The sequence below is a fragment of the Phocoena phocoena genome, chromosome 8 (assembly GCF_963924675.1).
Source record: "Phocoena phocoena chromosome 8, mPhoPho1.1, whole genome shotgun sequence".
NCBI classification, from domain to species: Eukaryota; Metazoa; Chordata; class Mammalia; order Artiodactyla; family Phocoenidae; genus Phocoena; species Phocoena phocoena.
In genome coordinates this window covers 58387738-58414628 of record NC_089226.1, presented here as the reverse complement: position 1 = coordinate 58414628, position 26891 = coordinate 58387738, and the positions used below count along the sequence as shown (strand labels likewise).

At 45.3% G+C, this 26891-nt stretch overlaps 1 protein-coding gene, 1 non-coding gene and 2 pseudogenes across 5 annotated transcripts; 1 reads left to right on the top strand and 3 right to left on the bottom strand.

Moving 5' to 3' along the window:
* Positions 1–6907: 6907 nt before the first annotated feature.
* LOC136127375 (protein FAM91A1 pseudogene) lies at positions 6908–7514 on the bottom strand (annotated as a pseudogene).
* Positions 7515–8639: 1125 nt separating this feature from the next.
* Positions 8640–9728, bottom strand: LOC136126933 (protein FAM91A1 pseudogene; annotated as a pseudogene).
* A 3314-nt stretch (positions 9729–13042) lies between these two features.
* On the top strand, positions 13043–13115 carry TRNAR-UCU (transfer RNA arginine (anticodon UCU)). The gene has a single exon. It is a non-coding gene; the product is annotated as a tRNA-Arg (tRNA).
* A 6684-nt stretch (positions 13116–19799) lies between these two features.
* Positions 19800–25944, bottom strand: UCP3 (uncoupling protein 3). Of its 4 annotated transcripts, none has more exons than XM_065883113.1 (6): positions 25671–25944; positions 24946–25147; positions 24484–24684; positions 23238–23339; positions 22561–22741; positions 19800–20150 (listed from the first exon to the last, which is right to left on the bottom strand). In XM_065883113.1, the coding sequence occupies exons 1-6, from the start codon at positions 25794–25796 to the stop codon at positions 20036–20038; spliced, it is 927 nt and encodes a 308-aa protein (XP_065739185.1). In that variant the 5' UTR covers positions 25797–25944; the 3' UTR covers positions 19800–20035. The 4 variants fall into 4 exon arrangements, with proteins under 4 accessions (XP_065739185.1, XP_065739186.1, XP_065739187.1 ...); XM_065883114.1 differs by having other exon boundaries at positions 20036–20150; positions 24484–24677; positions 24942–25147; positions 25671–25796; XM_065883115.1 differs by lacking the exon at positions 23238–23339 and having other exon boundaries at positions 20036–20150; positions 25671–25796.
* Between the last annotated feature and the right edge of the window lie 947 nt (positions 25945–26891).

Sequence of the window (26891 nt, the reverse complement as noted above, 5' to 3'; positions counted from 1 at the left end):
TTTTTTTTTTGTAAATTTATTTTATTTTTGGCTGTGTTGGGTCTTCGTTGCTGTGCGCAGGCTTTCTCTAGTTGCAGCGAGCGGGGGCTACTCTTCATTGCAGTTCCTGGGCTTCTCATTTGGTGGCTTCTCTTGTTGCGGAGCACAAGCTCTAGGCACGGGGACTTCAGTAGTTGTGGCTCGCGGGCTCTAGAGCCAGGCTCAGTAGTTGTGGTGCACGGGCTTAGTTGCTCCGCGGTATGTGGCTCTTCCTGGACCAGGACTCGAACCTGTGTCCCCTGCAATGGCAGGCGGATTCTTAACCACTGCGCCACCAGGGAAGCCCCACACCCACCCGCACCTCCCCAACCCAGTCCATATCTTTTTGTTGTTTGTTCTTTTTCTTGATTTCTTAAAAAAAAAAAAAAAAAAAGGTGGGGGAAATGGCCACCCAAAACGAGGTAGAATTACTTTGAACATTTGCAACAACAAAACTGGATTAAATTCTTTAATGAATCTTTGTTGTCAAGTAAGAAACCCTGCATTTTAAATATTAAATTGGGGGCTTCCCTGGTGGAGCAGTGGTTGAGAGTCCGCCTGCCGATGCAGGGGACGCGGGTTCGTGCCCCTGTCCGGGAATATCCCACATGCTGCGGAGCGGCTGGGCCTGTGAGCCATGGCCGCTGAGCCTGCGTGTCCGTGTACCGCAAAAAACAAACAAAAACAAAACAAAAAAACAAAAAACAAAATTATATTGGGAAAACACTCTTAAGAGTTAAAGATGCTTCTCTGTGTGAATTAATGTGTGATTGAAATAAAGCTCAGTTCATAAAGCAGAGCACGAACATAGCAGTTGTTCACATTTTGCTCATAGCTCTGAAAATGCAAGTTCTCCCCCAGTTTCTTTCTTTTTTTTTTTTTTTGGTACGCCGGCCTCTCCCTGTTGTGGCCTCTCCCGTTGCAGAGCACAGGCTCCGGATGCGCAGGCTCAGCGGCCGTGGCTCACGGGCCCAGCCGCTCCGCAGCATGTGGGATCTTCCCGGACCGGGGCACGAACCCGCGTCCCCTGCATCGGCAGGCAGACTCTCAACCACTGCGCCACCAGGGAAGCCCTCCCCCAGTTTTTTTACAGGATGATAGGCCTTCAGCTGGTGATCAGATGGCTAACATTTCCATTTTTATATAAGAAACAACTTGATCACATGGTTTTTCAGTGCCTTCCCTAAAATCCATGATTGTTAATAGATTCTATTTTTTCCTCCATTATTTCTCAAAGGAAATATAGCAGCAAATTCATTCACTGCCAACCATTACAAATATTCAGTCGTTTGTTAAGGTACATAACATTACAGTAGGCTTAGAGTGCTAATATATAGATAATAAAATAACTATAGCTAGTAAAACAAAGCAAATGAAAAGAAAATTAAAGAGCCTTGATCAAATGAAATACTTACAACTTTCAACTGAAACACTGTAGAAATTATATATTGAAAAGCACTAGGAATATACAATAATTCAGTAACAATTATTGAGGGAATAAATGAAAGAATCACAGTGATTAGAAATTATTTTCATATTAATATGTATATTAGGGGGTTCTCCAGAGAAACAGAGCCAACAGGATATGTGTGTATATGTAAAGAGAGATTTTTGGGTGGTTGCGGGGGGCATGCTGCGTGGCTTTCGGGATGTTAGTTCCCCGACCAGGGATTGACCCCTGGCCATGGCAGTGAAAGCACCAAGTCCTAACCATTGAATCACCAGGGAAGTCCCCATAAAGAGAGATTTTTTAAAAGGAGTTGGCTTGTGCAATTATGGAGAATTGACAAGCCCAAAATATATAGCATAGACCTGCATATGTAGTTAGAGACCCAAGGAAGAGTTGCAGTTCAAGTCCAAATGCAGTCCTCTGGTAGAATTCCTTTTTGTTTGGGGGAGGTCAGTCTGTTCTGTTCAAGCCTTCAACTGATTGGATGAGGCCCACTTAGGTATGGGGGCAGGGGTAACCTGCTTTACTCAAAGTCCACTGATTTAATGTTAATCTCATCCAAAAAACACCTTCACAGAAACATCCAGAATGTTTGGCCAAGTTTCTGGGCACTGTGACCCAGCCAAGTTGACACAAAATTAACCATCACAGTATGTATTAGTTTTCCTTATATAGATAAGCATAGCATATATTTAGTTTCCAGTTCATGTAAGACAAATTAGAAAACTAAACATTATTACATTTACTCCAATTACAGCACTGACTGAGCCACAGGTAACTTGGTCTAAAATTTTTAGTATTGAACACATGGTTGTGTTAACAGTTCAAAGAAAGACATATATTTCTAGAAGTAAGTTAAATGCACATGTAGTTTTATAAAGAACAAAAAACCATCAGTAAAAATATTTAGGTTATAATATTCCCAGAGTCTATTTTCCACATTCTTGTTTGGTTAATTTGGTCACAATTTTAAACTGTAAAAATTACCCTTTAGAGGAACTAAACTATAACATGACATAAACTTCCTAAGGAAGGTAACTTGAAAAATATAAAAAGTGATTCCAATTTTTCTAAGTAACATTTGAGATACTACAAGAGCAAATTAATTAAGAAAACCTTTGAAATTATTCAATTATCTTTAAAGTTATACTGGTATAATTTAATATCTAGAATGCCTAAAATAATGTTTTCATAGTAGATTTATCACTAGAATATTTTGATCTTGAAAGCCTCAGTGCTTCTTTTTTTTTTTTGGCTGCATTGGGTCTTCGTTGCTGTGCGCAGGCTTTCTCTAGTTGTGGCGAGTGGAGGCAACTCTTCGTTGTGGTGCTCAGGCTTCTCATTGTGGTGGCTTCTCTTATTGTGAAGCACGGGCTCTAGGTGTGCAGGCTTCGGTAGTTACAGCATGTGGGCTCAGTAGTTGTAGCACGTGGGCTCAGTAGTTGCAGTGCATGGGCTCAGTAGTTGTGGCTCATGGGCTCTAGAACGCAGGCTCAGTAGTTGTGGTGCACGGGCTTAGTTGCTCCGTGGCATGTGGGATCCTCCTGGACCAGGGATACGAACCTGTGTCCCCTGCATTGGCAGGAGGATTCTTAACCACTGCGCCACTAGGGGAGTCTAGCCTCAGTGCTTCTGATGTGTAGCCTTAACCTGAAATCATAATCCTCGGTTTGCAAACATCAAATTCAATTTTATGTTAGTTGATATAGAAACGAAACAAAAAATTCTTAAATCAAGGTGATAGCATGCAGCAACCATTGCTACCAAAATGGAAAAGTTCTATTTTTCCTTAGAGATTCTATGAAAAGAAAACCCACAGTGAGTGACAAAGTCTACACATAAACATTGTTTAAAAATAGGATATTTGCCAAAAATAGAAAATAATCCAAATGTCCACCAATTGTTGAATGGATAAATAAAATGTAGTATACCCAAATAATGGGATACTATTCAACAGTATAAAAAGCAATAAAAAGGAATGAAGTACTGATACATGCTACAATATGGATAAGCCTTGAAAACATTATGCTAAGTGAAGGAAACCAGTCACAGAAGACCACATAGTGTATGTTCCCATTTATATAGGCAAATCTATAGAGACAGAAAGTAGAGCTAGGGAGGATGGGGGAACTTGGGCATGACAGATAACAGGTAAGGGGGTGTGGTTGTTTTGGGGATGAGGAAAATGTTCTAAAACTGATTGTGGTGATAGTTGCACAACTCTGATTTACTAAAAAGCATTGAATTTTACTCTTTAAATGGGTGAATTGTGTGATATGTGAATTATATTTCAATGATGCTGCTACCAAAAAAAACAAGAGAGAGAGAAACAAAACAATATGCAAATCAGACCATGTTAACATCCTTTCAAGGACTGCTCTTGCACTCTGAATAAATTCTAAATGGGTTAAAAAAAAAAAAAGAATGTTTTCCAAAATTTCTCGCGAAATGTCAGTGAAACTTTATAGTCTGAATTAAGACCTTATAAAACAAGGTTAAATTATACATAATTTTGCTGATTTGCATTATCTTCCACGTATAAAACAAGGTTAAATTGTACTGATTTGCATACCTTCAACAAGGTTCAGCTGATATACATAATTTATAGGTATCTACAGGAATTCTTTTTTTTTTTTTAACTTATTTATTTTTTTTGGCTATGCTGTGCAGCTGCTCGGCTTGTGTGATCTCAGTTCCCTGATCAGGGAGAAGTGAAAGCACGGAGTCCTAACCCCTGGACTGCCAGGGAATTCCCTCCATAGTAATTCTTAATGTCTCATCATATCTTCTCTCAGTAATTGTTGTTTATTGTTTTATACTCTTTCTATTCTAAATACCAAGAAGTCTTTTCACAGGGAGAGTTAAATCACTTTCCATTATCCCCAAAAGTGTAGGTAACAAAATATAAAATTAAATAAGATTTGTTAAAGTAACATAAAATCTCCATAACAATATTCAGTGACTGCTTATAAATGTTACCAGTTATCATAAAGTCTATAAAGTTTATCCTTAGATTAATAAAAAGAAATGTAGGGACTTCCCTGGCGGTCCAGTGGTTAAGACTCTGCACTTCTAGTAAACTCAAAATGGATTAAAGACCTAAATGTAAGACTGGACACTATAGAACTCTTAGAGGAAAACATAGGAAGAACACTCTTTGACATAAATCACAGCAAGGTCTTTTTTGACCCACCTTCTAGAGTAATGGAAATAAAAATAAAGATAAACAAATGGGACCTAATGAAACTTAAAAGCTTCTGCACAGCAAAGGAAACCATAAACAAGATGAAAAGACAGCCCTTAGAATGGGAGAAAATAATTGCAAATGAAGCAACTGACAAAGGATTAACCTCTAAAATATACAAACAGTTTATGCAGCGCAATATCAAAAAAACAAACAACCCAATCAAAAAATGGGCAGAAGAAGACTTCCCTGGTGGCACAGTGGTTAAGAATCCGCCTGCCAATGCAGGGGACATGGGTTCGAGCCCTGGTCCAGGAAGATCCCACATGCTGCGGAGCAACTAAGCTGGTGTGCCACAACTACTGAGCCTGCACTCTAGAGCCCGTGAGCCAAAACTACTGAGCCCATGTGCCACAACTACTGAAGCCCAAGCACCTAGAGCCTGTGCTCTGCCACAAGAGAAGCCACCACAATGAGAAGCCTGTGTGCCACAACGAACAGTAGCCCCTGCTTGCCACCACTAGAGAAAGACCATGCCCAGCAATGAAGACCCAATGCAGCTAAAAATAAATAAATGGAAAAAAAAGAAAAAAAGGGCAGAAGACCTAAATAGACATTTCTCCAAAGAAGACATACAGATGGCCAAGAGATGCATGAAAAGATGCTCAACATCACTAATTATTAGAGAAGTGCAAATCAAAAGTACAATGAGGTATCACCTCACACTGGTCAGAATGGGCATCATTAAAAACTCTACAAACAATAAATGCTGGAGAGGGTGTGGAGAAAAGGGAACCCTCTTGCACTGTTGGTGGGAATGTAAATTGATACAGCCACTATGGAGAACAGAATGGAGGTTCCTTAAAAAACTAAAAATAGAATTACCATATGACCTAGCAATTCCACTACTGGGCATATACCCAGAGAAAACCATAACTCAAAAAGACACATGCGGACTTCCCTGGTGGTGCAGTGGTTAAGAATCCACCTGCCAGTGCAGAGGACACAGGTTCGAGTCCTGGTCTGGGAAGATCCCACATGCTGCAGAGCAACTAAGCCCGTGTGCCACAACTACTGAGCCTGCGCTCTAGAGCCCGTGAGCCACAACTACTGAGCCCAAGTGCCACAACTACTGAAGCCCACGTGCCTAGAGCCCGTGCTCCACATCAAGAGAAGCCACTGCAATGAGAAGCCCACGCACCACAAGGAAGAATAGCTCCCACTTGCCACAACTAGAGAAAGCCTGCGCGCAGCAATGAAGACCCAATGCAGGCAAAGATAAATAATAAATAAAATTAATTAATTAAAGAAAAAAAAAGACACATGCATCTCAATGTTCATTGCAGCACTATTTACAATAGCCTGGTCATGGAAGCAACCTAAATGACCATCGACAGACGAACGGATAAAGAAGATGTGGTACGTATATATAATGGAATATTACTCAGCCATAGAAAGGAACAAAATTGGGTCATTTGTAGAGACATGGATGGACCTGGAGACTGTCATACAGAGTGAAGTAAGTCAGAAAGAGAAAAACAGATGTTGTATATTAATGCATATATGTGGAATCTAGAAAAATGGTACAGATGAACCGGTTTGCAAGGCAGAAATAGAGACAACAGATGGAGAGAACAAGTATATGGACACCAAGTGGGGGAAAGGGAAGGTGGGCTGAATTGGGAGATTGGGATTGACTTATATATACTAACTAATATGTATAAAATAAGTAACTAATGAGAGCCTGCTGTATATCACAGGGAACTCCATTTTGCTGTACAGTAGAAACTAACACAACATTGTAAAACAATTATACCCCAATTAAAAAAAAAAAAAAGACTGTGCTTCCAATGCTGGGAGCTTGGGTTCAATCCCTGGTTGGGGAACTAAGATACCGCATGCTGCTTGCTGTGGCCAAAAAACCCCTAAAAAACGAAAAAAAACCAAAAAGTTTTGCCTTAAAATAAAAGTACAGTGCTGATTCCTAAAAAGTTCTTTGTTAAAAAGAAACAAACAACCTAGGGATCAATCAAAAAAAAAAAAAAAGGAGCTTTTTGTTGCATTAGGATGTGCTGTAATGAGCAAGACTCCAGACAAAATTAAATGTTTGCCAAACATCAATACAACACACTTTTAACATCATTAAGTGTAAGTTATATTGCACCAGCAGAATAGTTTTTTTGACTGGCACTATAAAGCTAACTTTAAGAAAGAAAAAAAGACACCAAGTGTGAATAACAAATGGTGTAACTAAATTACTGCAAATGAAGATTAGCAGTGAGAAGTGAGGAAGGTGACACTCTAAACCATTCTGATACGATGGCATCTCTAATTTACAAGAAGCAGAACTCCCGTATCAGCATAAGATGGTAAAGTGGACTTGAAAAAGTTGGCCTCAGTGTGTATATCCAGTGTTGAAGCACCTTCCCTGAATGAGTGAGCAAAGTTAAGGACATGTAGAGAGAATTTTATGCTGCAATGTCAGAGTCTTTGATGGCTTTCTTCTCTGCAAAAGGTGTATGTAGCAGTTTTCCTACAAACTTCTCATTTAATTCAGAGCTAAATAGTGGAATTTCAAAGCACAGCTTAAGAGAAAGCCAGTCACTTCTGCTGTGGCAACATCAGAGTTGTGTTTTGTTGTTGAATCTGTTGTTGCTTCCTCAATGACCATTTCACAGGATTCTTCATTTGCTCTGAGCCAGAAGTTAAATACGGTAAATCAGGTTCTCCTTTCTCATCAGAAGCATCACCAGGTTTTCTGTTTACACGTTGACTAGAAGCTTAGATAAGGTGACACATTCACAGAAATCCCTGCAAGCCCACTTTATTCCTTAATATTTGCAATGTTTTATGAACATCCATATTGATACAGCAAACTTTCCTTATAGTTCTGTTTTAATCAAATGGAAAAGGTTTTTCTCATCCCATCATTTAACATCTGAGCTAATCTGAAGTAGGAATTACTTCAGGATTATGACTCCAAAACATTATTAATACTCAGTATTAGCTCTGAAATATATCTGATGGTTTTTGAAGTCTTCTACCTTTGTCCAGTAAAAGAAATAGGGATCTGACTTCTGAGCAGTGGCTTCTGGATAACTGGTCTAATATTCTGAGGAGTACTATTGCTGATGGGCTGTATTCATAAATGAGAGGAGCCATGGAAACAAGCCATGTGTAATTTTGTTTAGAACTCTGCTGCAAGTCACAGGGTCCAAATCTAGAAGGCTCTCACACCTTTTAAAAGATCCAGAAGAAAACCATAATTGATTGTTCTGGCTATGTAGTTGTGTGACTGTATCATTATTATACAGAGACAGTATGGTGTTTCTCAGAGTGAGTGCCTGATCAGAATATCTCTGCAGTCTGCACTTTTTCTTCATCAGTGTTTTGAACCTTTTCTAGTTCTGTAAGGAAGCTGTCCAGAGACTTATGTGAAAGTCTGCCAACTTTTGGTACAGGATTTCTCATCATTACAAAGGAAAGTGTTGAGTCAAATAGGCAAGCAATATGCTTTGTGAGTCCTGTAGACAGATCCAAATTGCTTATACTGGCTGTGTCAGCTGGATCTTGACTATTTCTATCAGTACCAGAGCTGACAAAACTTCTTTTCAGGACTCCTACTTTCCTTGCCATCTTTTTTTTTTAAATTAAATTTAATTAATTAATTAATTTTGGTTTATTTTGGTTGCATCGGGTCTTAGTTGCGGCACATGGGATCTTCCGTTGCAGCGCACAGGCTTCTCTCTAGTTGTGGCGTGCAGGTTTTCTCTCTCCAGTTGTGGCCCGCGGGCTCCAGGGCACGTGGGCTCTGTAGTTTGCGGCACGTGGGCTCTCTCGTTGAAGCGCGTGAGCTCAGTAGTTGCGGTGCGCGGGTTTAGTTGCCTTGCAGCACGTGGGATCTTAGTTCCCCGACCAGGGATTGAACCCACATCCCCTACATTGGAAGGTGGATTCTTTACCACTGGACCACGAGGGGAGTCCCTTTCATTGCCATCTTATATCGAATAAAAAGAGTATCTTTTGTGGATGGAAAGTCCTTTTAAATCTTTTTGCAGATGGAACATTGCACCTTGACGAATGTACTTGCTGCACATTTATTACTTATGTCTCTTCTTAGGGGCAGAGCCCAGGCAGCAATACATGGAAACATTCTTAGCCAGTGACATGTCTCTCTCAAGGACATTTGCAAGCTCTGCAACATTAGTATGCTCATCTATTGAAAGAAATATAAAGTTTCAAAGTAATCACCTAGTCATCTTGAACTCAATTCATTACAAAACCTTCAGGAGAATAAAATTCAGATAAATAATAAATAATTCAAATAAATCCTTTGTTGTATAAACTATGTAGCATATTATAATATAGGGATTCAGAGAGTTGAGTATATTTCTCAGGCAAAATGCACACCTTTATGTCATTTTTGAGTTCTGACCAGCCTACACCACTCACCATGCCTCTTTGGCAGTTTCCACTGGCTTTATTGGTAGAAGATGTGACCATTCCTCAAATTTCAAAAAGAAAAAGTTTGATGATCTACACTGATTCATAATATCAATGTACTGCTATCTTTTTATTGCCAAGAAAACTTAGATAGTCAGCCCTAATAAAATTGGGCAATGAAGCATAACTTTTTTTTTGGCCATGCCAGGCGACTTGTGGGATTTTAGTTCCCAGACCAGGGACTGAACCTGGGCCACGGCAGTGAAAGCCCGCAATCCTAACTACTAGACCACCAGGGAACTCCTAAAGCATAACTTTTTTCATTGTTCATAATGTCCTCTATAATCTCAGCGTAATATGATAATGGTGTTATCCTCAGACCCTTTACCACAATACCCAATAAATGGTAAATATACAGCGTGAAATAATCTCGACTGTAATAGTTCCTCAGAGTATTTGCATTCAATCTTTCTTGACGTATTTAAGTTATATTTCTGTATCATAACTGACTGTGGGTATGTAGAGGACAATCTGCTTTGCATATTTCCTCTGTGAATTTCCAAGACCCTATCACGTGTTGGTGGGCAGCCTGTTCCGTGAGTGGCTGTGCCTGATGTGGAACTTCCTATCCATGGTGCAAGGGCCCTGGGACAGCTGGTGGGGAGCCTGCAGGAGGCCTGGTGCCTTACACTTTGGAATGCCCGGCTGCCCGGTGAGGGCTCCATACAGCTCAGCACGGCAGAGAACAGTGTCAGGGGTGCATCAGAGAATCTCAGTTTCTTCATTAAATTATACTTTAAGGAAAAAAGAGCTTTTAAAATTAAAATCATCATTCTTGTAAATAATTATGCAGGTTCACTCATCTACTCTCATATGTGACTGTTCCTCAAATTTCAATGAAAGGATTGGAGAATGCCTTCATTTTGCTTCTCTCCATTTCAAAATTCTTGCCTATGTGACTCTTTTATTTCTAGGTTTACCATATCCTTTCCAGAGTGATCCCTCCTACCTGCACGCATTATTCTATGCTCTTCTGTTTTCTCTAGGACCTTTCCTCCTATCTTCAATCTTTCCTTTCTTCTACTCTGTGTGTGTGTGTGTGTGTGTGTGTATAAATTAAAAGATAACCTCAGGACTTTCCTACTCCTTTTACAGTGGCTATTTTTTCTCCTTTCTTTCTCTGCCAAACTTTCTGGACAGTTGGCTGTCCTCTGACATGTCAGCTTCTGGCACAGCTCTTACATGTCTGATGAATGAATAAATGAATGATCTCACATTCATCTCTTCATTCACTTTACGCCAGCCACACAGGTCTTTTTTTCTGTTCTTTGAACATGCCAAGCTCCTTCCCATAGGACCTGTGGACTGCTTGTTCCCTTTTCCTGGAACACTTTTCCTCAGATCTTTACGTGGCTAGCACCTCTCATCATCCCTACAGACACACACACACACACACACACACACACACACTTCTTGGAGATCACCAGTGGTCCCTTCTTCAAGTTGAGTGCACTTTTTTTTAATTTATCAATTTTCTTTTATTTATTTGTGGCTGAGTTGTGTCTTTGTTACTGCGCACATGCTTTCTCTAGTTGCAGTGAGCGGGGGCTACTCTTTGTTGCAGAGCACGGGCTCTAAGCGTGCAGGCTTCATTAGTTGTGGCTCATGGGCTCTAGAGCACAGGCTCAGTAGTTGTGGCGCACGGGCTTAGTTGTTCCGGGCATGTGGGATCTTCCCCGACCAGGGTTCGAACCCGGTCCCCTGCATTGGCAAGTGGATTCTTAACCACTGCGCCACCAGGGAAGCCCTGAGTGCACTTTTAAGTAAAATTTTTATAGAAGTATAACATACATATTAAACAGTGCACAAATCATAAGTGTACAGCTTGATAAACTTTCATATAGTGAATGCCTCTATATAATTTGCACTCATCAAGAAACATTAACATTATTTGTGAATTATTCTTCAATAAAGCTAAAAAATTTTAAAAAGAAACATTATTAACACCGCAGAAACAACCTGTCATGTCCCTTCTCAGTCACTATTTTCCCAGAGAATAACTACTGTACTGATTTTTAAAAATATATTTATTTATTTATTTGGCTGCATCAGATTTTAGTTGTGGCATGCAGGATCTTTTTTTTTTTTTTTTTTTTTTTTTTTTTTTTTTGCGGTATGCGGGCCTCTCACTGTTGTGGGCTCTCCCGTTGCAGAGTACAGGCTCCAGACGCACAGGCTCAGCGGCATGGCTCACGGGCCCAGCCGCTCCGTGGCACGCGGGATCCTCCCGGACCGGGGCACGAACCCGCGTCCCCTGCGTCGGCAGGCGGACTCCCAACCACTGCGCCACCAGGGAAGCCCCCATACTGATTTTTAACATCAAATATTTGTTTTGCCTGTTCTTAAACATCATATACATGGAATTGTACTATTTTCTTTCTTTCACTCAACATTAAATTTGTGAGATTCAGCCAAGTTACATGAAGTTGTAGATCTTTAATTATCGTTGCTGTATAGTCTCTACTGTATGAGTATATCCAGCGTATTCACTCTACTGTTGATGGGACATTTCAGTTGTGTCCACTTTTTGTCTGTTACAGTAGTACTGCCATGAACTGTCATAACCTTTTGCACTCTTAATAGCCTTATTGAGGTACAACTTAAATACCATACAATTCACTCATTGCTAAGTGTATGATTTAATTAATTCTTAGTAAATGTATACAGTTGTGCAATAATGACCACAATCCAGTTTTAAAATACTTCCATCACCCCCAAAAGTTGTGTTGTGTCTGTTTGCAGTCATTTCCTTCTCTCACCTCAGCCCTGGATGACCACTGATCTACTTTCTGTCTCTACAGCTTTGCATTTTCTAAAATTTTCATATAAGTGCAATGTAGTCTTTGGTGTCTGGCTTCTTTCACTTAACATAATTTTTTGTTGTTGTTTTTGTTTTTTTTTTGCAGTACGTGGGCCTCTCACGGCTGTGGCCTCTCCCGTTGCGGAGCACAGGCTCCGGATGCACAGGTCCAGCGGCCATGGCTCACGGGCCCAACTGCTCCGCGGCACGTGGGATCCTCCCGGACCAGGGCACGAACCTGCGTCCCCTGCATCGGCAGGCGGACTCCCAACCACTGCGCCACCAGGGAAGCCCCCAACATAATGTTTTTTGAGGCCCATCCATGTTGATGCATGAGTCAGCAGTCTGGTCCTTTTTTATTGCTGAGTAGTGTTCCATCAGAGTGATATAGAACATTTTGTTTGTGTACTCACCAGTTGATGGGCATTTGGATTACATATTTCCAGTTTGGAGCTATTATGAATAATGCTGTTATTGATATTCATGTACAAATCTTTGTGTGGACATATGATTTCATTTCTCTTAGGTAAATACCTAAAAGTAGGATGGCTGGATCAGATGGTAAATATATATTTAATATTTTAAAAAATTCAAAAATTTCCGAAGTGGCTCTACCATCTTACATTTCCACCAACAATGCATGAGGAATCCAGTTTGTTTCCTACAAAGTTTACCACTTTTAGTTGACAAAGCTGTGGATTTTTGCTGTCTGTCAAATTATTACCCATGTTTTATAGGTAAATAAACTGAGGCTTAAGGAGACCAAGAATTTGACCCATGTCACATAGCTAATAAGTATCAGAACGGGGATTTTAACTTTGGTTTTTGTTACGAGGTTCATACTCATTCCATTGACATGAATTGAGATGTATACTTGAATACTCAGGAGATCCCCACCCCCTCTGCAAATATAGATTATTCATTGTTTTTTGCTCTCAAAGGCAAAGCTCTATTTTAGGAAGGGGTTTTCTTTAGCTCTTAAAAATTTATTTATTTTAGAGAGAACTTGGATCCTTACCTAACATCATACACACAAATTAAAATGGATCAAAGACCTAAATATAAGATCTAGAGAACTATATGGACTTCCCTGGTGGTCCAGTGGTTAAGACTCTGCACTTCTAATGCAGGGGGCACAGGTTTGATCCCTGGTTGGGGAAATTCCTCATGCCTTGTGACCAAAAAAAACCCCACAAACCCAAAAAACCTATAAAACTCTTAGAAGAAAACACAGGATAAAAGCTTCATACCATTATATTTGGCAATGATTTCTTAAATGTGATACCGAAGGCACAGGCAACAAAAGAAAACATAGACAGGGACTTCCCTGGTGGCGCCGTGGTTAAGAATCCACCTGCCAATGCAGGGGACACGGGTTTGAGCCCTGGTCCGGGAAGATCCCACATGCCACAGAGCAATTAAGTCCGTGCGCCACAACTACTGAAGCCCATGTGCCTAGAGCCTGTGCTCTGCAACAAGAGAAGCCACCACAGTGAGAAGCCCATGCACCAAAACGAAGAGTAGCCCCTGCTCGCCACAACTAGAGAAAGCCCGTACGCAGCAATGAAGACCCAACGCAGCCAAAAATAAATAAATAAATAAATTGATTTAAAAAAAAAGAAAACATAGACAAATTGGAGCTCATGAAAATTAAAAACTTTTGTGCATCAAAGAATACAATCGACAGAGTAAAAAGACAACCTACAGAATGGTAGAAAATATTTGCAAATCACATATCTCATAAGAGGTTAATATCCAGAATATATAGAGGACTACTAAAACTCAAAAACAACAACAAAAACCCAATTCAAAGTTGGGCAAAGGACTTGAATTGACATTTCTCCAAGGAAGATACACAGATGGCCAATAAGCAAATGAAAAGATGCTCAATATCACTAATCATCAGGGAAATGCAAATCAAAACCACGAGATACCACTTCACACTCATTAGGATGGTTATTATTTTTTTTAATGGAAAATAAGTGTTGGTGAGGATGTGGAGAAATTGGAACACTGTGCACTCTTGGTGGGAATGCAGAGTGGTACAGCTGCCATGGAAAACAGTATGGCAGTCCCTCAAAAACTGAAAAACAGAATGATCCAGCAATTGATCCAGCAATTCCACTTCTTGGTATATACCCAAAATAATGGAAGGCAGCGTCTTGGAGAGATATTTGTACACCGATGTTCATAGCAGCATTATTCACAATAGCCAAAAGGTAGACGCAACCTAAGTATATCCATTGATGGAAGAATGGATAAGCGAAATGTGGCATACATATATATATATATATATATAAAATGGAATCTTTTTCATCCTTTTAAAAGAGGGAAATTCTGACACATGCTATAGGATGAACCTTGAGGACATTATGCTAAGTGAAATAAGCCAGTCACAAAAAGATAAATTCTATATGATTCCACTTATATGAGGTACCTAGAACAGTAAAATTGAGAGACAGAATGTATAATGGTGGTTGCCAGGGCTTCCTGGGAGAGGGAAATGGGGAGTTATTGTTTCATGGGTATGGAATTTCGGTTTTGCAAGATGAAACAAGTTCTCGGGATGGATGATTGCACAACATTATAAATGAACTTGAGGTCACTGAACACAAAAATAGTTAAGATGGTAAATTTTATGTTGTGACTTTTATTACAGTTTTTAAAAATCAAAACATTAATTCATTCACTCATTAAGTTTGCAATATTCCAGGCACTCTACTAAGGGCGAGGGATACAAGTATAAACAATACCCTGTTCATGCCTGCAAGGAACTTATAGGCTAGTGTGACCATCAGACAGGTGGGCACAGTGTGACCAGGGTTGTGGGAGCCTGTCAGAGGGGCATCTTAGTCCCCTATGTATGTCAGACCCAGCATATGTTTAACAAATAACAGAAGTCGGCAAAGCAATAAATGCTACAAGATCTGTGCCTTTGATTCATTATCAGAAAACTTTCTACTAGGCAGAGCTGGAGATGGTGAGTCTGCTACTACCCAAGTGGTTTGGTTCAGAGGCCAAAAAATGATTTGCTGGGAATATTACTGAGGGTATTTCTAAGTTACTTGGAACATGTGAGCATTGTCCTTTTTTCTCACTACTCCTTCCAGATGGAATCTTCTGTTGATTTTATTACTATTCTATTCACTCAACTCCCACTTCCAATACTCTTGTCTGGGTTATGACAACAGCTTCATCTTCCTGTGACCAGAGTCCACCCCACTAATTCATTCTCTGCACTGCAGTCAGTCATCCCTACTTGAAACACTTCAGCGGCTCCACATTACCCTCAGAATACCCCAGACTCCTTAGGGTGGTGTCTTAGCTCAGGCTGCCATAACAATATATCACAGACCTAGTGGCTTTCGCAACAGGAGTTTATTTCTCATTAAGGTCTGGAAGCTGGGAAGTAAGATCAAGGTGCCCATCCATTAGGTTCCCTGGTGGGGGCCCTCTTCCTGACTTGCAGACAGCCTTCTCACTGTGTCCTCACATGGTGGAGAGAGAGCACTTTGGTCTTTCTTCCTCTTCTTATAAGGACCCTAATCCCATCATGGGGGTGCTACCCTCATGACCTCATCTAAACCTAATTACCTCTCAAAGGCCCAAACTCCAAATACCATCACATTGGGTGTTGGGGCTTCAACATATGAATTTTGGGGGCAGAAATATTCAGTCCATAATATGTGGCTTCTCCAGCCTTTCAGGGCCCCTGTTTTCCTCTTTATCCCCATCTCTCTCACTGCTTCGTTTTAGTCTGCAACCTAGCCATGCTGATAGCTGGCAATATTTGAATGCCCCTTGTTCTTGCTTCTTTCTAGGCCTTTGTACAAGCCATTACCTCTACCTAGAATGACTTTCCCCTCTTTTGCTAGGATAACTCCTATCTGTCCTTTAGGTGTCCTCTGCAAAGAAGCTTCCTGGGCCCCAAACCAGGTCAGGTGTCCTTCATCTGGGTTTCTGCTCTTGAGTGCCTTGTGCATTTCCCTACGGTGGCTCTCATCACACTGCATCGTTGTCTCTCCTGCCCCACCATCCACCACCCCAGTGAACTCCCTGAAGGCAGGACGGGCCTCGTTCACCTCAGCACCTAGTACAATGTGTGGCTAACGATGTATGCACTATGAATACTTTGGTTTGTATGGCGCTCTGTACTTTTCAGAGTGTCCCGACACAAATTAACTCATCTATAGAGGTATAATTATATTTCCTTACTTAACATTCATTCCTCCTGAATAAAATTTTCCTTTAAAAATATTACTTTTACTAACAAGATTTCTGTGAAGTCAATAATCCACTATGTCACGAATGTGACTGAGTCAGGGGTCAAACTATCTCATTTTTCCTGATATACTAGAAGAGCTTGTGAAAAAGCAGATTTCTTTCTATAACCCAGCAGGACCCTATGGGGCCTTCCTGGGACAGACCCCTCTCCTATAGTCTCTGCTTTAGCTCCTCTGTGAATTACCTAGATAATCATATCTGATGCTCATTTCCTGAGTAGTTTTACAGATGTTAAAACTCCCACCAAATGGAAGAAATTAACTACTTGATGATGATGAGCCCATAGCCCCCAGACCTACTGGCGCCTAAGGATTGATAATGTTACCCCTGTGACATCATCCTGTTACCTTACCATCAACCAATCAGAGAATTCTGCACAAGCTGTTCACAGACCCTGGGATGCCCCTCCTTCACTTTGCCTTTAAAAATGCTTTGCTGGGACTTCCCTGGTGGTCTAGTGAGTAAGACTCTGTGCTTCCACTGCAGGGGGCACTGGTTCAATCCCTGGTGTGTGGGGGGGGGACTTCCCTAGTGGTCCCTGGTGGTTAAGAATCCGCCTTCTAGGGCTTCCCTGGTGGCGCAGTGGTTGAGAGTCCGCCTGCCGATGCAGGGGACACGGGTTCGTGCCCCGGTCCGGGAAGATCCCACATGCCGTGGAGCGGTTGGGCCCGTGAGCCATGGCCGCTGAGCCTGCGCGTCCGGAGCCTGTGCTCCGCAACGGGAGAGGCCACAACACTGAGAGGCCCGCGTACGGCAAAAAAAAAAAAAAAAAAAAAAGAATCCGCCTCCTAATGCAGGGGATGCGGGTTCGATCCTTGGTCGGGGAACTAAGATCCCACATGCCACAGGGAAACTAAGCCCACGCGCTGCATCTAGAGAGCCCATGCACTGCAACTACCAAGCCTGTGTGCCACAACTAAAGACAAGCCTGTGCACCACAACTAGAGAGAAGCTTGTGTGCTGCGACGAAAGATCCAGCGTTTCACAGCTAAGACTCGACCCAGCCAAAAACAAACAAACAAAGCAAACAGGGAGTTCACGTTTTGAGTACTAGCTTTCCTGAACTCCTTGCTTGGTGCCCTGCAATAGGTGCTGTACTTTCCTTCACCACAACCCAGTGTCAGTAGATCAGCTTTACTGTGTGTGGGCGAGAGGATTCAAGTTTGGTTCCATCCACCTCACTACAAATAACTCAATTTTGTTTCTTTTTATGGCTGAGTAATATTCCATTGTGTATATGTGCCACATCTTCTTTATCCATTCATCTGTCGATGGACACTTAGGTTGCTTCCATGTCCTGGCTATTGTAAATAGAGCTGCAGTGAACATTGTGGTACATGACTTTTTTTTTTTTTTTTTTTGCAGTACGCAGGCCTCTCACTGTTGTGGCCTCTCCTGTTGCGGAGCACAGGCTCCGGATGCGCAGGCTCAGCGGCCATGGCTCACGGGCCCAGCCGCTCTGCGGCATGTGGGGTCTTCCCGGACCGGGGCACGGACCTGCGTCCCCTGCATTGGCAGGCGGACTCTCAACCACTGCGCCACCAGGGAAGCCTGGTTCAGTAACATTTTGAAGGACTTGATGGAGGTAGGTGTCTGTGAGGGTGCAGTGGGGGAATGGGTATTGGCCTCAGCTGGTGATCTGACCTCGGGAGTTTGCATCCCTGGCTTCCTGGTGGCAGAAAGTGGGAGGCAGGACTAGGAAGGGAATGCCTGTGGCTTGGAGGAAGCTCTTAGTTCTTAGAATCACAGAACTTTAGTCTTAGGTCATTTGGTTCAACCTTTACCTTTAAGAAGTGGAGAAAGAGATCTAGTATTTTGCCCAGAAAAACCTCAGAAGACCTCCCACCAGTCTTGTTTTCCCTCTCCCAAAAGCCTGAAGTTGGAGGTCACTAGGCTTCTGATCTCAATCAAAATATCTCTCAGAAGCATTTATCCCCTCTTTCAGCAGCATCATCTGAATAGTATGCTCTGGATAGATGATGGGTTAATATTGCTACATAGAAGCTCATGGAAGGCATAGTCCTTGGCCTCTAGGAACTAGGAACTATCAAATCAAGACCAAGTGTTTAAAAATGATTTGCACATGCCGTCAAGTCAAAAGAAAGTTTTAAATATAGCTTTTATTTGAAAGCTGAACCAGACATTAAATCAAAATAATTTTTATTTTTTTGCTTTTGCTTGGACTTTCCACTTCGTATATGTAGATGCTCAAAAATTATGATTTAGATTTAGGAAAGTGCTGATTTCGGAAAGTGGATGTTCGTTGTTCCCCAGGGTGCAGAGGAGTCAGAGTAGGGAAGGAAGGATGACATCACTGAACACCTCCTGCAAAGTGAGGATTGTCATTCCCACTTCTCTGTAGGACTCTGAGGTGCAAGGATTCCCCATGGTTAGGTTGCTAATAGTTGTGTGTGTGTCTGTGGTTTGAACCCAGTTCTGACATCAGAGCCACACAGGCTGCTAAGAAGCAGAAAGTCTGGCATTCTGGGTCCCAATTATCAATGTGAAATACGGCCAGTTAAGTTCAGAAGGAGGTTATCTGGTTCAAGCCTGCCTTTTACATATGGAGGTGCCGAACCCCTAAATGACAGAGCAGCCAGCCTGCAGAAGGGCAGAAGGCAGTGTATGTGTGTGGGCCAGGTGTGGCCCAGCGCTGACACACAGGAAGCCTGAAGCGAGAAAGGGTGATTCCATCCAAGAAAGAGAAGGCAGAAAGGTGGCTATTCTCATTCCCACACTCAAGGTGTGAATTCCTTTATTGAGTCATAGTAATTTTCCAAAAATTCTGATTCCTGGTACTTTAGGCTCTCAGCTCAGTATTTATCTTTGTCCCCAAACTCCACACCCTTCAAGGTGCCTCACAGTCCAGCACGGAGTGGGGGGCTCCCACAGCTGCACATCATTCTCTGTCACCCCTGGCCCCCAAACCCCTGGTTCCTTTGGTCTCACCTCTAGACAACTGTGTCCTTCAAAAACTTCTTCCCTGGCACTTCCTCACTGACTTACAAAATCTTTCCCAAGGCATGGTCCTTCTATTTACATTTGTACAGAGCTTTTGCTTTTATAGTGTGCTTTCTTGCCCACCTTCTCACTTGATCCTCATAAACACTCCAAGTGAGGTAGGAGGAAAGGGATTATTACTCCCATTTTACAGGAAAGAGACTGAGGCTGCCCTCTTGATTCTCCAGTGTCATCAGCAAACATTTATGGGTCTAAGCCTCACACTGGCTCAGCAGTGCTCCTTTGACACAGGTTCTAGGTTTTCTTTTCTTCTCACGTTTCCTGGAATCCCGGTGGGTTTTACACAGCAGGCACGCTACAAATATAGCTGATGATGCATGGCTAACCGAAGGCTGCAGTCAGAAGCTTTGTGTTGCTTTGGCGATGCCCCTGTAGACTCAGCTGATTTCCAAGTGAATCGCATGCCACTCCTGTCCCTTTCCTGTTTATAATTCATCGTCTAATCAGAGTTTTCAGGGGACGTAAGTTTGCAAACTTCCGTTTTATCCAAATGGATCTGTTTTGTTTTTCCTTGCCTAAACGTTAGGCATCCAACCTGATGGGTTTCACAAATTAATGTAATTTATTTTCCATGTTGTCAGTGCAAAACAAAGGTGTTCTTAAGACAAAGCACTGAAGACCACAGTCCTTCCTCCTCTTCTGTTTCTTGAGTCAGCAGCAAGTAAACAGTTCTGTAAACATGTGTGGGTCTATGTCCTTGTGTGTGTGGACCCGCTGCTTTATTCCATCCTTAACTGGTTTTGTCCTACTTAAGTACCAAGTGGCCTTGTCTTAGTCAAAATGGAGATTCCCGTAGCATCTGGACTTTCATCAAGGCCCGTTTCAGTTGCTCGTAGGTGACGAACATCACCACATTCCAGGCTCCCAAACGCAAAAATGAGGGTGTAAATCTGATGAGAGAAACAACCACATGGTCAGGTGGGTGGACTGGCGTCCCACATGGATCTATGTGCTCTCCCCACTCGGTGCTGGTGCCAAAGGACTAGCCTTCTGTTAGTCACGAGCATTTTCTGAGATTGTTCAGTCATTTTCTTCTCTACTGAAGGAATTTAGGCAGAAGCTGGAGTTGGGAAAGGAAAGAAAACTAACATTTTGAGCCGTGTTACTGTGTCAGGCAGTTAATTCTCACGGTTCTATCAGGTAGCTATGATTGTTGCCAGTTCTTTCTCTTCAGAAACCGACGTTAAGTGGCTCAGTTAAAACCACCTGACTCCATTCTGCTGCTGGGTATTTCTGGGCTCATTTACAACCTGAGTGGCCACCCCTGCGGAGACCTCGGCCTCCAGCTGGAGGGGCAAAAACAACGTGACACCAAATTTAGTTACTCTCCGGAGAGCCTGCCAGTCCTGCGGTGGGTAGCGCGGCTGGGCGATAGCCCCCCTCGGCTGTGCTTCGCAGACTCAGGGAGCGGCCCGGCCCCTGCCTCTTCTTCAGCCTCTCTCTCCGCTAATCCCCTCCTGGTCCTCTCAGCTCCTGCCAGACGCTTCCTCCCACACCTTTGCCCATGTTGCTCCTTCTGCTTGGAATATCTCCTTCTCTCCTTGCCGGGCTGTTCGCTCTTGGCTCCGTGGGACTCAGCTTGGGCACCAGAACCTCCCACCAAGGCCTCTCCTGAACCCTCAGCCTGGGCCCCTCACAGGGCGTATAGCACGGGGACAACGAATGTGAACTCTGGCGTTAGACCTGGATTCACATCCTAGCTTGACCAGCTTCTTGAACTTAATCTTTCTCAGCCTCAGCTTACTTATCTGTAACATGAGGACAGCAACACCTACCGCACGGAGTTGTCGAGAGGATTAAATGAGTTAAGGTACAGCGCATAGCACAGGGCCCAGCACCCGCAAGATGCTCAGTGAATGTTTGCCAAGTGAAAGTACAAACCGAGACAAGTGGCTACAGCTGAAGAGTGAAATGATGGCGGCACTTACAGGAAAAGAACTGTCCGCTGGAACTCAGTTTTGTGACGTCATCCCAGGGTCGAGAACATGGTTGCTTGCTGGGCCCAATCTAACGCTGGGCGCCAGAAAACTATCCTCAGTGGTGGAGGTAAGAGGGCCAAGCAAAGAGCTTAGCGTGGGATGGACGATGTGGGTGGTATCTGATGGCCCGTGTTTGAGCCGTGGCTCTGCCGTTCAAACTCTGTGAGCTGGGACAAGTTCCATGACCTTGCTGAGCCTCGGTCTCTTCCCCAGTAAATGTGGAGAACACGGCCCAGTCCAGGGGGGTGAGATAGTATTTGTAAGTGCTTAGCAGAAGGCCTCATACTTAGGGGCTTAGCAGTCACGATGATTGTTAATGACTATAGAGTGCTGCCTTGGTGCTGGGGACTCTGGGGTATGGAAGATGTATACAGTTGACCCTTGAACAACACAGCTTTGAACCGTGAGGGTCCACTTATACACAGATCTTTTTGCAATATTAAATACTACAGTACTGTATGATCTGCGGTTGGTTGGATCCATGGTTGGTTGAATCTGTGGATGTGGAACCAGGGATATGTAGGAACCATGGCAATGGAGGAACCTCATGTATGGAGGGCCGACTATAAATTGTTCACGTATTTTCAACTGCATGGGGTCCATGCCGCTAACCCTCGCATTGTTCAAGGGTCAACTGTATAAGCCACAGTCCTTGGCTGCAAGGAGCCTGCACTCTAGCATGGGGGATAATTTAAACTTACAAATACTATAATATTGATACAAAGTAGGAAGTGGTAGATCCCATAAGAGTGGTGTGGAGGAAGTATCACTGAAGTTCACAGAGGGGGAAAGTTTACACCTGAGAGTGTTAGGGAGGAGGTGGCATTTGAACTAGTCTTGAAGGACAGCTAAGATGTAGAGCATGTGGATGGCGCAGGAAAGGCATTCCACGCAGAGGGAACAGTAAATGCCAAGGCAGAGAAGCAAGAAAACATGAAGCACATTGGGCACTAGGGCTGCCGACTGTGGTGATCCACAGTGATGGCAGTGGGTCAGGGAAAAGTCTCAGGATTACCAACCACCTTTCCCTCCTCCTCCCCTGCCCAGGACGTTTGCGGATGGCACTTTGACCTATGCCTAGAAACCTTTTTCTCAGATAAGCCTCCCTGACTCTCCAAATCAGACCTGGTCCACTCTTTCTAAAAATCATTTCCGTAGGTCTTTATACTTGTCCTTTGTGGCATTTATACCTGTGCTGTTCACCAGTGTGTTTCCAGGTGGACCCATGGTAGACACAATCCACATGGCGGGAAGGAAGGGAGCTGGGGAGGGAGGCCTGCTTCTCTAGGAGGGAGTACTGGCAGCAGGAGGGGAGGCTCACCCCTTATAGAAGGCTGTGGGGCCCTCCTGGGTCACCATCTTCAGCATACAGTCGAAGGGGCTGCCGTACTGGCCTGGGGGTGAGTTCATATACCGGGTCTTCACCACGTCCACTGGGGAGGCCACCACTGTGGCACAGAAGCCAGCTCCAAAGGCAGAGACGAAGTGGCAGGGGAAGTTGTCTGTCGCAGGTTAGGGAAGAGCAAATGTTGGGCTGTGAGACAAGGCGTGCCCTTGCTTTCTGTTTCATATGTGTCCACTGTTTGTCCCTCATGAAACTGTGAACTCCCTGAGTGTAAGGATAGTGTTTTCCAAATCTCTTACAGTGCCCAGGGCGGAGCTCTTGGTAAGGACTCGTAAGACAGAACTGGGCTATCCCAGGGTTGGAAGGTAATCCAGTCCAACCACCTAGTTGGAGGAAACTGTAGTCAGAGAATGTGACCCTTGCTTAAAGGTGCACGGGGAGAGGTGGCACGGGGCTGGAAGCCAGGTCTCGGGCCTCCTGTCCAGGGTTCTTTCCTACTCATCATAATGATGTGCTGGGCACTTTTTGCTGGGCACTGCGCCTCCCTCTACTCCTTCTGAAGCCCAGTTGCCTGTGGGTGGTGCCCACTCTCTGGTGTCCCGGGTCCCCTCTCTGCTATGGGAGGGCCGTCTGCCTGGAGCCCAGGGCCTCACCGGTGAGCAGGTGGTAGTTTAGCAGCTTCTCCTTGATGATGTCATAGGTCACCATCTCAGCACAGTTGATGATGGCATTCCTCGTGATGTTGGGCAGAGTTCCTGTCAGGGAGGGGGTGGGGCTGATGAGTGGGGAAGAGGAGAAATGGAACCCCTGGCTGCAAGGCCACAGGCCCCAGTTGGGGGGACATGGTGCCCCATTCCAGGGGTCTCAGAGGAGCCCACCTCAGGTGGGCAGATTCCATACTTTCCTTTCTGATGTTTAAAAACTCTCACGTTATCCATGTCCATCTTAGAGACAAAAAACAGAGAGGCCCTCTTGTATTTGTTTCGGCCACAGTTCAGAGGATAATCTGCAATATCTATCAAAATTAAAATATGCCTCCCTGAGACCTGGCTAGAGGCAGAAGAGGAAGCCTTTCTTTGGAAGAGGGAGGCTAGGCTCTTGGAACAGTGACAGGATGTAGCCCTGGCAGGGCCCTTGGAGAGCGTCAAGACCCCCCCCACCACCACCGCCCCGGTTTCACAGATGAGGGCTGGGCTCCAGGAAGGCACACAGCAAGTGAGGCTGTGACCCAGGTGTCCTGCCTTTAACCTTCACTGGGTCACTGTTTCCTCTGCAAGATTCACGTGAGCCCCAGCCACATGTGGGAGAGACAACAGCATTTGTCAAGGTGGCCACCACTCAGACACGTAGGGAACCCTAAAGCCTTGTTCCCAAGGAAGCCCCCTCCTCATGGCTGCTTCCCCCAGTGGCCTCTGTTTCCTCTCCATGCCCTGCAGTCGTCCTCGTTGGCCTCTGCTGGGGAGGCCCTTCCCTCACTCTCTGCTGAGCCGGCTCAGCCTGTGAGGCCTAGATTGTGCGTCACCTCCCCCCCACAACCCCCAGCCCGCAGGGCCTCTCCTGCCTCCGGCCCTGCCCCTGCGCGTGAACCCAGCACATCCTGCCCTGTGGAGTAGCTGCTCCTTGACATGTCCCCTCTCCTCTGTGTGACTGTGAGAGCCACGAGGATGTCTTCTATTCATTTCTCTCTCCCTCACAGTCCTGCACGTGGTGAAGAGTTGGCAAACTGAACTGAATTTGGGGCAGGGTGGCGGGTCAGCTGGGATGTTGCAATGGTTGGGATGTTCCTTTAGAGTCGCTGAAATACACGTGCTGGGCTCCCCCCTTGCCCAGTTCCCTGCTCCAGCCCTAGGGTAGGGAAATCACTGCCCAAGACCCCCTGAACCTGGAGTCCAGACCTACCTTTCCACAGGCCCCGAACCCCTTCCTCCCTGGCGATGGTCCTGTAGGCATCCATTGTCCCGCTGTACTTCCTATTGCTCCCGGGCCCAGTGTGCACGCTGGCCTGAAATCGGATCTTCACCACATCCGTGGGCTGGGCACAGGTCACTGCCATGGCCCCGGTGGTGCAGCCCGCCAAAATCCGGGTAGTGATGCTGCAGTCTGGAGAGGAGGAGAGTGAGTGGGCCAGTGTTCCGCCACCCAGCGCCTCTCTGGGCCTGATGCTGACCTCTGGGGGCTTCCCCTGCTCGATGCCTTCCTCTCTTGGGCCAAGGTTCCAGAGCCTCCTTAACAGAGGCTCAGAGTCTTCTCATGAGCATGTTACCAACTTCTCACGCCCCAGCTCTGCCTCTGAGTCTGCACTGCCCTGGTCTTCTGACCCACAGCCTAGATTCTGCTTCCACCCACCCCCTCAGCACTCACGGTCCGATCCCTTGGGGGTGTAGAACTGCTTGACGGAGTCATAGAGGCCGATGCGGACGGAGGCGAAGCTCATCTGGCGCTGCAGGCCGGCGACCAGCCCTTTGTAGGGGCTGCAGGGGCCCTCGGTGCGCACCATGGTCAGGATGGTGCCCAGCACCCCGCGGTACTGCGCGCTCCGGGCCGCCTGGTTCTCCCCCTGGATCTGAGGGACACCCCGCAGTGGTGTGAGGGGCTGGGTGGGGGGTGGATGGGGCTGTGTGCAGGGGGGCCTGCTTGGGGCTGGACCTTGGAAAAGCGTGATCACAGCATCACATCCCGGTAAAAATGACAGTTTTGTGTAGCAGTTTCCAGCCCACAAACTGTTGTACACAGTGTGGTGTTGGATCCTCAGGGAGAACAGCGTGGATTGTTTTTCTTGGTACAAATTGTCAGTGGCTTGCCCAAGCTCACCCAGTAATTCCTTACTTCTACTTCTCACTTTTTGGCTTACAAAGTAGGGCAAGGCCATGAAGGGCCCTGGCATGTCCTGCCGAGGAATTAAGATCTTTTGGTCTTGGGTGATGGTGATGGGGAGGTGGTGAGGCAGGGTTGTGGGCAGTGGGGTGAGTGGCCCGCTCAGGGTCCTCTGTGAGGAAGAGCGAGCGGGCAGACACTGCAGGTGCCCCGGTGGAGAACTCAGCCCCTCCGCTGATGGGAGTAATGACCCTCGGCCAAAGGGCGCCTACCTGCAGGCGGACCTTGGCCGTGTCCAGTGGAAAGGTGAGGAGGTCAGCAAAGCAGGCCGCTGTGCCCGCCCCCAGGAACTTCACAGCCGTTGTGGGAGGCACCTCTGAAGGCTTCAGTCCAACCATGGTCCCAGGGGCTCTGCCCGGTCCCTCCAGGGCCCAGTGGAGGTCCAAGGAGAGAGGCTGCTGCACAGCCCTGGGCTTCAGTGCATGGAGGAGGCTGCAGGAGACAGGCCAGAGGAGGGGATAGAACCCATGCCCTCTGGGTCCGACCCCAGGCCCCCCTCAGCATCAGGAGGGTGTTTATAAGGGAAAAGCCTGTGCATGGCTGTGCTTAGCTGTGTGGATTTGACTTAAAAGAACAGGTCACTTTCCTCCCTTATGTCTTGCCATCTTCACCCTGACCCCTCTCCCCTCCCGGTTGGAGGTGGGTCTTCACTGTATAAAGGCTCAGGCAGGGACAGGCAACCCCCCAACCCTGTTCTCCTTCCCCAGCCTCAGGCTGCTTCCTGCGAAAGGCCTGCTCCCTGAGGTGTATAGAGAGACAGCCTGCCAAGTCTCATCGCTTTAGGCCCTGCCATCCCAAATCAACAAAATAAATGTGCCTCATGGCTCAGTTAAACTGCTAGCCATCTTGGATGAGGGGTTGTAGTTGTTGTTTCCTCCAAGCCTGCCTGAATGTACTCTTCTTTACTTAAAACAAACACAGTCCTTCTCAGCCTGTGATTGCTTCTCTGTCACCAAAGGTATTTAGCCTGTGACTAGAGATGTTTCCTCCCAACACTGTAGGACTCCCGGGCTGGTGTTCTGCTGTGGAGGGACGGGGTGGGGGGGCGGTGACTGACCCTGGGCCCCTCTGCTGCTCGGCCTCCCCAGGGCTCTGAGGGGGACTGTGCCCCCTCCCTGCCCCCAGGGGTGCACTTGTGCCTGCACCCATCTTACTGCTGGTGGACCAGGGGCATGTGTACATGAGGGTCCTGGTTTAGCCTTGGTTACCTTGGGAAGTGGGCACAGGCCTTTGGTGCTGATGCCATCTCTTGGCAGTTCATGCCCATGGGCACCCCAACTCACACACTCGGCACCCCCCAGTGTGCTGGGATCCTGGACCCTTCAGCATTGTCACCCCAGGAGCCAGGGCCAGTCCCATAGAGTTAGCTGTTAAGTGGGCTGACTGTGTGCCCCCTTCTCTATGGTAATAGAAAAACTCTGGTCCTGTGGTGA

Bases quoted from the DNA above. Each gene is read 5' to 3' on its own strand.
- UCP3 (XM_065883113.1), bottom strand. From the start codon at position 25,796: ATGGTTGGACTGAAGCCTTCAGAGGTGCCTCCCACAACGGCTGTGAAG. The intron at 22,742-23,237 runs GTGAGGCCCTGG...AACCTGCGACAG, and splicing joins AAACTACCACCTGCTCACCG to ACAACTTCCCCTGCCACTTC. The intron at 20,151-22,560 runs GTGAGCCTCCCC...TTCTCTCATCAG, and splicing joins CCCACAGCCTTCTATAAGGG to ATTTACACCCTCATTTTTGC.